Source organism: Candoia aspera, chromosome 2 (genome assembly GCF_035149785.1).
Source record: "Candoia aspera isolate rCanAsp1 chromosome 2, rCanAsp1.hap2, whole genome shotgun sequence".
Classification (NCBI taxonomy): Eukaryota; Metazoa; Chordata; class Lepidosauria; order Squamata; family Boidae; genus Candoia; species Candoia aspera.
Window position 1 is genome coordinate 88568484 of NC_086154.1, and position 10659 is coordinate 88579142.

At 44.3% G+C, this 10659-nt stretch overlaps 1 protein-coding gene across 1 annotated transcript; it reads left to right on the forward strand.

The window, feature by feature from the left end:
• Positions 1–2777: 2777 nt before the first annotated feature.
• PCYOX1L (prenylcysteine oxidase 1 like) lies at positions 2778–10195 on the forward strand. Its single transcript, XM_063292416.1, has 6 exons — positions 2778–3068; positions 3862–4068; positions 4615–4789; positions 5245–5456; positions 5634–5774; positions 8526–10195. The coding sequence occupies exons 1-6, from the start codon at positions 2948–2950 to the stop codon at positions 9182–9184; spliced, it is 1515 nt and encodes a 504-aa protein (XP_063148486.1). The 5' UTR covers positions 2778–2947; the 3' UTR covers positions 9185–10195.
• The last annotated feature ends 464 nt before the right edge of the window (positions 10196–10659 follow it).

Genomic DNA, 10659 nt, shown 5'->3' on the forward strand with positions numbered 1-10659 from the left:
TGTTTGCTGAGAGTCCAAATGATTTGCAGTTACAAAGATGGATCCAGCGAGGAACATGGAACTGAAAATCTGTTTATGGAAGACCAAGGTCATTGAGTAAACAATTACACGTTTCACATAAATGGTGAAAACCTAGAGCAAGGAGGTACATTTGTGTACCTTGTCGGAAAGTTTCTGAAGACCGGACAACGGATCAAAAGAACTTTTAAAATGCTGGTAGAAACGTATTGGGCGGCATGTGGTTTGTTCTGAGGAACGAATGTTTGTCCAAAGAAGCAAAAATGGCCGTGCATAACAGCACGCTTCAACCCATCTAATTCTGCGGAGGTGAGAGTTGGATATATACTATATCAGGAGAAATGGAAAAGTTGGGTGCAGCTAGAATAAAGTATTTAAGAACTCTGTGTTGTAAACCAAGAAGAGAATGTTGTTGGTATAAATAAGATGTAGCTCTTTCCTTTTTTTTTTTTCCTTTCCCCCTTTCTTTCCTCTTTCCTTTTCTTATGCTATGCCTTCATCTGTTTGGCTCCTGTTTTGCACTTTGTGTAATATCACTTAACCAAAAGGGAATAGTGTGATAGCTATATATGCGTCTGTAGAGATTACTTATATCCCACTTTTCAAGGTACAAATCCTACCAAGGCAGTTCACAAATACATCAAGAATCATACAAGTAACATTCGTGGTATTTTAAAAAACAATTCCAGGGCAAAAGCCCTGGTGGGGCCAGAGGGAGCTCTGGAGCAGGATCCTGGGCAGGCTTCACTTCTCTCCCTTCCTCTTACTGGCTGTGTCCACCCAGTAGACTAACCTATGGGCACTATAAGTATGGGTTGGATTTGCATGAACATCAGACAGTAAACTATAAACCCTGCTGGGTTTACACAATATATGAGGGTAGAACCAGTTTGGTTAATTTCCAGTTCAGCCTGATGTGGTTAAGTATGCTGTGCATATACAGCCTGCCCACCCCAATGCACCTTACACAGTATGCACCTAGCTAGCTGGCTTTGCATGGGAGGCTTAAAATGGTATATCGTCTCTTGAGTCAAGCTTGATTCTGATGACTACGCTGGCATATCCATGCTGCGTTTTTTTACGGCAACATAGAAGTGGATTGCTTCAGCTGTCTTCGGGGATTTCTTGCAGCTTCACAGATTTCCAGGTCTGATGTCTCTGAACTAATCAACTCCAACCCAGCTTATTTAGTTACAGGTAGTCTTCACTTAACAACAGCAATTGGGAACGGAATTTCTGTTTCTAAGTGACACAGTCTTAAGCATGATGTCACATGACTACACTGCTTAGCAATGGAAATTTTGGCACTCCCGGTTGTCATTAAGCAAATCACTATGGGTCATTAAGTGAGGACGTCATGTGGTCGCCATTTGCAACCTTTTGCTTCCTTTCCCATTGACTTTGCTTGTAGGAAGCTGGCAAAGTAAGTTGCAAATGGTAATCATGTGACTGGGTACACTGCACCAGCCATAAGTATGAGGACCAGTCATAACTAAGTTTGAATGGTTGCTAAACGAATGGTCGTTAAACAAGGACCTTCTGTATTTATTTTATTTATTTAAATTGATTGGCTGCCCAACTCTAGTGGACTCTGGGCCACACACAAAACTAAAAAAGACATAAAAACAGCTAAAGATATTAAATCGACCCGGACTAAAATGCTCTAATAACAAAATCCACAAAACAAAACAGAGGCCATTGAACAAAGAACAAACATCAACCCCAGGCCTGGGACCAAAGCCAGGTTTTCAGAACTTTCTGGAACCCCAGGAGAGAGGGCACCATCCTTATCTCTGGGGGGATGATGTTCCAGAGAGTGGGGGCCACAACAGAGAAGGCATGCTCCCTCCGTCCCACAAGATGGCAGTGTTTAATGGAGGGAACCTGGAGCACACCCACTCTGCTGGAACAGACTGGGTGAGCAGAAATGATTGCGGACAAGCACTCTGTTATTCAGGAATCCAACTTAGCTTTTTCAACCAAGGTCAGCTTAGTGTTGTCACTACCTGCAGATCTGGCAGGCTCACCTGTGCAATGTTTCACTCAAAGAATCAGTGTTCTGGGTTCAATGACACTGAACCATACACCTCCGATTTTATGATTCCCACACCACAGCTGAGATGTGGCGGCTAATTTGTGGTTCATCAGTGTGTCGGGCGAATGCATTGTACATTGGGTGAATGCTGGATTTAAGTAAAAAAACACAAGCCAGGTTCTTCAAGCACTCCCTGACCTTGTGCACTTTTGCAGAAAAATCTCCGGAGACAGACAAGAGCATCTCTTCCCTTTCAGAATCAGTCGCTTCCTGGAAAGCTGCGATCTGCGGTGCAAACCCAAAAGAGTCCCCCCCAACCCCCAGGATTAACTTGTATGGGCGCGTGGATATTTTACTATAAATGGCCCATTAACGTTAACCTTGGAAAGCAGGACAAGGGTATGGCGATGAGAACCAGGGATTTTGCAACCGGCGAACGAGGCAACTTCCGGAGGCGTATTTGACAGAAAATTGAAGTTCGGGGTGTGGGTGAAAGCACATCTCACCTATTGGCGTCTCAGGACTTCCTGCAAGGGGCGCTCGGACTGGAGCGAGCGAGAGGACGCCACCTCCTCCGCTAGAAAAGGACCGCCCCCTTTAAAGAGACCGTCTCGCTCACTGTCGCTGCCTGCGGCCCGCCACGGGAAGGTCAAAAAGGCCGCGGGAGGCGCAGCCAATGATCAGCTGCCTCTTCTAGACAACTTCTCTCCCACTATCTCGCGAATCGCGCCGTCCCGCCGACGGCCAGAAAGCTCCAAGCCACATTATTTCCCAGTCACTGCTGCAGAAGCATCCGGGCGAGCTGGTTTCCGCCGCGAGGCTGCGATTTTCTTCTCTCGCTGTTGCAGCAGCCGCCCCTCCTCTTCTTGTTGCGCCCCCCTTCCTGTTGTCACCATGATGGCAGAGTTTCCTCAGCCGCCCCGGTGGCTTTTGTTACTTACTGTAGCTTTAGGGGTGATGCGAACGGAGCCCTCCTTCGCTGTAGCAGGGGATGCGGCCCCGCCGGGCAAAATAGGTAGGCATTCCTCTTTAATCGCAGCAGGCAGCTCGCTTGTTTCTGGGTGGTATTGGTGCACCACAAGGCCCCGTAGGGTGAGATTTTGCGCCCAGACAGCCTGGAGCTGACGCATTTTTACTGGGGCAAATGGGTGTAATGGCAAGTCAGCGATGATGCTGAAAGTGGGGCTGATTTGGCTTCTCGAGGGGCACGCTAGGCTTGGCACTTTGGTGGCCATCCTGGAATGTTGGTAGCTGCTTCCAGCATGTGCTTTGAAATTTATCCGGCAATGCCCTTTTTCAAAAAAAGTCGGGCCAGCCCAATGGCAAGGTTAGGGTGTGTGTTTCAGCCCTGCTTCCCTGATATGAGTGTTATGTCTGTGCACTCCTGTTGCAGGAGTCTCTGTTGTGCTCACAGACACTGGGGGGCAGATTTCCTCTACCCGTTTCCTTCTGATGGGGGCCACTGGCGATAACACCTCCCTTCTCAAGGTGCTGCCTTTATCCAAAATTCTCAGCAGTTGGCTGTGCTGGCTAGGAAGTCAGAATGGCAGTCCCAGCCCACTGAGAGGTTGAGGAAGGCTGTTATAACATCTAGATAGTTTTCACAGTGAGATAACCATTTTGAAGTTGAATTGGAATGCATTTGATCAGACTTAGCTAGAAAAGCTTGTTGTTCTTTTATGGCATCCCCACTGTTAGATAGAGATGTGGTTGAGCAATCCTCTTTTCTCTGGGGAACTGAGTCTATTTGATGAAGGTGGATCTATTTATGGTGGTTCTTAACCAACACACTTGCTTTGCTTTGGCAGCTGTGGTGGGAGCTGGGATTGGTGGCTCATCGGTGGCTTACTTCCTGCAGCAGCACTTTGGGCCGCAGGTCCAGCTGGACGTGTACGAGAAGGCTGCCGTAGGGGGTCGCCTGGCCACAGTGACAGTCAACAAGCAGTCCTACGAAAGTGGAGGGGCCTTCTTTCACTCTCTCAACTTGCACATGGAGGACTTTGTGCAGCAATTGGGTAAGTACAGTTGACCAATTAGAATTATGAACTTCAGGCTTTGTTTCTACATATCCTTTTACTGCCTCTGAACATGGATGATATGGCAGATCTTTGGTTCCTCTGACACGCTAATGAGATCAGGAATCGTCATTGTTCTGTTACAAGGGAACTCACCCACTTGTCCTATTCAGCCAGCCAGTCATACCCTGTCAGAACGTTCCATCCCATTCCTATTTGTACTTAGGGAGAACAACTGGACAATTAGAAATGGCTGTTGTGAAAAAAGATGAAAATTTTGCTTTCGTGGTAACAAAATCTGGCTGCTGTCATAGAGTTCTGCAGTGCCAAAATGGAAGAAGCTAGAATGAGTGTGACAGCAAATGAGAAATTGTGTTAAAAATCATGACTGAGAAAGAGGGACTAGAAATCTCAGGATTTCTCAGAGTCAGTGTAAGTTAGAAGTAGACAACAAAAGTGATCAAGAAGGTCATGTCTCTTGCAAAGCCCATCATGGTAAAAAGGACAAAAGCCAACCTTACTGTGACCTTGTTTTCTGTTCTGTAGGACTGAAGCACCGTCGGGAAGTGGCAGGAAAGAGTGCCATCTTTACTGGGGAACAGTTTGTCCTTGAGGAGACAGACTGGTACCTGCTCAACCTTTTTCGGCTTTGGTGGCACTATGGCATGAGCTTTCTGCGTCTACAAATGTGGGTAGAGGAAGTAATGGAGAAATTCATGAGGTAGGTAACAAGGAGGCCATCACTGGTGCTTCCAGGGCAGTGAGAGAAACATGGGATGATCTTCCTTGAATCAAAAATTGCTTCTATCCAGGTGATAGCAATATAGTATATGGGAGATTCTTAAGACTTCCTACAGCAGGCAGAGGGAATGGCCTTGAGGGACAGGAGGAAGAGCCGCTACCAAGGCAGCGGTTAGATAAGTGGGGCTTGAGCCTGGGCCAAGAAAGTTATTTGAGAACACACCTAAGACAAGCCCCTCCCAAATTCATCCAAAGATAAAGAGAGAGAGGGGGAAAGCACATTCAGACTTGCAAGATTCTGTTGCTAGAGCTGTTACAATAAAAGTCCTGACCTACATGGCATTGACTTCTTAGTCTAGTCTACGTTGTATGGCTGACACTTCCTAGGAGAAAAGTCATGCTGCTTTAGCTTTTTTCCCTTTTTATGACCTGCAGGATCTACAAATATCAGGCCCATGGCTATGCATTCTCTCACCTTGAGGAACTGTTGCGTTCACTGGGCGGTGACACCTTCGTCAACATGACACAGCGCTCTGTGGTGGACTCCTTGCTGGAGGTGGGTGTCACTCAACGCTTCATCGATGATGTCATCATGGCCATTCTCCGGGCCAATTATGGCCAGTCAGTACTGGTGCCTGCATTTGCAGGTGAGTGCCTCCCATCTTCTATTGCTCCAGACCTATTAAGTCAGGCCAGAGAGTCCGTTTTCAATAGGCCATTGCTCAGGCTTGGGAGACAAGGACATGTTGTAGGCAAAGCTGGCATTTTACAACTTTGATTAGCTTATTCTCTGACAACTGCTCTCTCTGTACTTCTCTCTTTAGGGGCCATGTTACTAGCAGGAGCTCAAGGCAACAGATGGGCTGTTGAAGGTGGCAACAAGCTGGTGTGCTCAGGCTTACTGAAGCTAACAAAAGCCACGATCATCCATGCCACGGTGACAGCTATCTCTCTGCACAGTTCAGGTATGCCACCCAAACCCATCTCTCTCTTCCTCTTCCAAGATTGAAAAGAAGACCAAAAGGTCTCTGGGCAGCAGGGCTGGAGATCTTGGGGAGCTGCCTCTGACCAAGTAAATGTACTGGAATGAATGAACAAATGGTCTGACTTTGTACAAGAGAGCTTTCCATATTCATATGGGTGATCTTCAAATCCAGGGAACTGAACTTTAAAAGCTACTTAGAATGAAGAAGTGGTGCCTGGCTGCCAAGCTGGATGTGCTGTTCATTGGCTAAGTGCAATTGACATGCTGGCTCTGTAAGGGAATTGCAGCACAAGCGATGCCTGACCCACTCTTAAGACTTATGGAAGGAAGTGTAACATACTTTCATTCTCCCACACCCCTGGCTAATTCACGGCCTCCAGAGCTTTTATTTGCTTTTCAGGGAGGCCCCTGTTGGTGCTAATGGAAGGTTCTTCAGAAAAAAACAACATTGGCAAGAGCACCTTTATTGAGTGGTGGCAGGGAGTGAAATGCACATGCAGAAGGTTAATTGTATTCACACAGTATCACATCTGGTTTAGTTCTGGAATTCAGAATCCACTTGATATTGTTGCTTCTCTGGATATATTTTTATTTAATGGATGCAATAAGTGTTAACTGGGTACTGCACCACACTGGTAGAACAGGGCAGCAAGCGAGGATGACCTACTCGGGCTGAACAAAGCATTAGAAATGGAGACATCACAAAGCAGGTTAGCATGAACAAGGCACCCCTTCTCAAAGCTGTTCAAGAGCCACATCCTCAGGAAGGCTCAGCATGGCTGCTTTGCAGCTTTCCCCAATTGTGATGGATACGTGTTTGTGCACAGCTGTTCCAATGTTCTGCAGGCCTACTGGAAATAGCTATGCTTGCACACATGTGTGCAGACCACTCTCTGAAGCTGCTGAGTCTTCCACCATACAGAGTTACCTGAATGCTTCGAGGAAAGGGGTTTCCTCTGCTTTTTAGAGCTCTATTAGCTGCAACTAGAGGGAGGAACCCAGGCTTCAGCTGGGAGCTGTAAGGCTAAAATTGGGGGAAAAAGACAAGTAGTGAAAAAATGCAGGAAGATTGTGGACAGAAATTACTATCATCTGGACCCGCTTTAAAAAATTCTGGATAATTGCACATTGGAAGCCACCTAAATGCCTTTGATGTAAAGAATCCATTGATGCATGCAGAGAAGCAGGCAGAACACAACTGCAGACAAGGATCTAGATACTGTAGAAACGTTCAGATGACTTTCTCTTTTTACTTGCTTTAAAGGTTGGCATATTTATTGCACAGAGACACACGAAGTTTCCTGAGTGCTCAGCCTTTTTTTTGGTTTGTTTACTAAGAAAAGGAGATGTTTCCTGTACATAGGCTATTTGTAGTTGCTGTGATCACTAAAAGAATATCCAGCTGAGCAAATGTGATGCATTTAGGGAGGATGGGATAAAATGGTAGATTACTTGCATTGTACTAAAATAAGTAAGGGATTAACTTGTGTGCTCCCTTATAAGGAAGAGGGGCAGAAAACCATGCAAGAAGAGAGAGTTTCCATAATACTGTGGATCAGCTGTTGTGGTGGTGTACTTCTCAATGCTGGCTGGGGAATTCTGGGAGTTGAAGTCCACCCACCTTAAAGTTGCCAAGGTTGAGAAACACTGTTCTAGATAGAAACAACTTATATCCTGTATTATTTCTTCATAAAGTATTATGTTAAATAATTTGTTTTAATTGTTTATAATCTACTGGTCCTCTGACTAGGAGAATTCAATCGCCCTCCACTGAACACCCAAGATATTAAACTCCCAGGATAAAAATCAGTAACTTAGGAGATAATTTTATTATAAGAACTCTACATTTATTATTTTGGAATGATAGTGAGATTTTAAAGAAAACAAACTTAGAAAAAATTGTGCCACTCCTGAACAAATAAACTCAGTTTCACCACAAAGGATATAACTGGCATATATTTTTCTCCCTAAAAGCATCTAGATAAATTTGTATTTTGATTTGCAGTTAAAAGAAGAGAGAATGTGTGCCTTCATAATAAGAATCCTTACAACAGCTATTTCTCTTAAATGCTGGATAGTACAAAGTTACCTATCTTTTTTTTTTGGTATATTTATTTAATAGTGCTCAAGATATAGGTAATCCATTCTGTTGAAAGTCACCCTTCTTGCTGTTACTACTGTATATCCACAGCTTTTCATTTCATGCCACTGTGGACCTTCCATGCTTGCTGAACATCATCTAGTTTCTTTGTCAAGATCTAGGGCTTTTGGATGGAGTATCCCAAACTGTAATGGCAGCAGGTGTACACACCTTAACTCCATTTCTTTTCATATGCTCAGTATTCTGTAGTGTTTGACCTACAGAAGTCAAACACTACAGTGAGATTTCCCTTTACTTATTTGTGACCACTCAGGAAAATCCTCTCTCTGCCCTTTGATCAGTTCTTATATGTTACTTTTACAGGATGTCTGAGGGCTTATTATAGCTGGTTTAGCTAGCAAGTAAGTCTTGAAAAATAAAACCAACAGGCAGTGAGTGAGCTGCAGAAAGAATGGAATCAACAAAAAAGCATGGCAAACAATGAGGTCTTAGCAGAAATGTTTTACGGGAAATTCCCTCACTTTGAAGTCTTGTCTATTCAGCTTTGATGATGATGATGATGATGAGCTTCTTAGCTGACAATTTGAGTTACTGTTTTTTTCTGTTTGTTCTCTGTGCATTTTTATCCAGAAGGAAAAACCCTCTACCAAGTGCACTATGAAGATGAAGAAGGTCCAGGTTCCAACTTCTATGACATAGTGGTCATTGCCACTCAGCTGCATGACAGCAAGAACAATATTACGTTTCAGAATTTTGATCTTCCTATTGCTGAGTTCCCTGGAACCTTTCACACCACGGTCACCTCCATTGTTCATGGCTACCTCAATTCCTCATACTTTGGCTTCCCAGATCCCAAGCTTTTCCCTTTTGCTAGTGTCCTCACCACAGAAGCTCCTGACCTCTTCTTCAATTCCATGGATAATATTTGCCCTGTCAATATATCTAGTATCTTCAAGCGAAAGCAGCCCCAAGAGGCTGCTGTGTGGCGTGTACACTCTCAGCATCCTTTGGAGAAGCAAGAGTTGAAGATACTATTCCGGTCTTACTATTCTGTTCAGGTGACAGAATGGCAAGCCTATCCTGATTATGGATCAGTCAAGAGCCTCCCACCTATTATCCTGCATGACAGTCTCTACTACCTCAACAGTATGGAGTGGGCAGCCAGCTCCATGGAAATGTCTGCTGTGGCAGCCAAAAATGTGGCTCTCTTAGCCTACAATCGGTGGAATCACAATGTAGAGAAAATAGACCAGAAAGACTTAATGCACAAAGTGAAGACTGAGCTGTGAACTTAGCAAGCACTGTGAGACAAGACTTTATTGCATGCAGAGTGAGGGGGGTATTCAAGGCTACTGTAGTGCCCTTCCCTGACCTGCTGTGTTCCAGTTATATTGAATTCCCAGTCAATGTAGTAAGAGATTCTGGGAGTTGTCCCCACAGATTCCCAAAGCCTCCAAGTTAAGGAGGGTTGCACTGCAGATTTAACGGAAGTAAAGCAGAGCACTAACAAATATGTGTATTTATACATGCATCTGTTATCTGTGGTCATGGCAGCCCCTTTAGCATAGCATCGCTCTGTTTCAAGGAGTTTGTGAATTAATGTCTCGGTCTATCTAGTTATTCAGGGTTCTTAGATAATTTTGGAAGAGAATTGAAACTGAATAGCGTCAGATTGCATTTGGGGTCTCCTTACCTGCTAAATCATTCATATAGCACAGTTGTGCATATCGCCCAACAGGCTACAACTCTGGATTGAAATTTCCTTCTTGTATCTCCAGCTGCAGTCTTCCCAAATAATTTATATTGGACTTTCTTCTTGTGCTTCAGCCCCTAAGCTAAAGGAAATGTCACTTTTGGGGGCATAAGACCTTTATGATTCCTTAGTTTTCCTGGCATCCCAAGTTCTGTGCTCCCTTAGTTTATTACAAAGCCCCATGAACTTATATCAAGTGATGATGAAGCAAAGGACCTTGCATTGGAACGTTGGACCATGAGAAAAGCTAAATAGCCTAATGAATCATGCAACTTTTTACCCACTAGCCTGATAAACTTATATGCGCACAACTAATGGCTGATCTGAAGTTGCCTTGTCAGCCATCCCATGGAGATGGGTTTTTTTCCTGCATCAAAACAGATTGAGCCTGCTGTCCTCCAGCATTTGGTTAAAAAATATTTCCTTGATTTCTAAACCAAGAGAAACCACTGAACTGATATTCAGAAATTTTCCAGAGTAGATTCCACAATACACTAGCCATTTGGTTGTGTTGATCCTGCAAATCCTGAAAGAGTGTGTGAATTGGGGGCTTGAATTCTTGCTACCTGCTGCTAATGAAGCTGGGCTCCCATACAACAGGTGTGTAAGGTAAAGGAGTAACTTGCTTCTGCTAATCCCAGATGCAATAAAGCAGTGATGCTCTCCATCTTTCCTCCTAGAAACTGGAGAAAAGACTTAATTTCAATTGTTACTTTGTGTACCACATGGATATTGATAGAGGGTGTTTTTTTTAATGAACTTTGTTAAATCAGTGAAGCATTTGCAGAATCAGGTGAGCAACACACTTTATGGTCAAACAGCAAAGCTGCCTCCTGAGCAAAATGATGCAACGTCTTCCCATTTCCTGAAAGAGCAGAATAGGTGGGCCTAGCTAGCCCCTAACGAGATTTTTCACTGTGTCTTGAGTTACAGCCTTTAGCTGACCTGTGAGGAACTGCAAAAATGAAAATAGAGTTGTCAGCTTCTTTCCTCTGAAGCTGTGACATTCTG

Coding starts and splice junctions, on each gene's coding strand:
- PCYOX1L (XM_063292416.1), top strand. CDS start 2,948: ATGATGGCAGAGTTTCCTCAGCCGCCCCGGTGGCTTTTGTTACTTACT. Junction 3,069..3,861: donor GGCCCCGCCGGGCAAAATAG/GTAGGCATTCCT, acceptor TTGCTTTGGCAG/CTGTGGTGGGAGCTGGGATT. Junction 5,457..5,633: donor ACTGGTGCCTGCATTTGCAG/GTGAGTGCCTCC, acceptor TTCTCTCTTTAG/GGGCCATGTTACTAGCAGGA.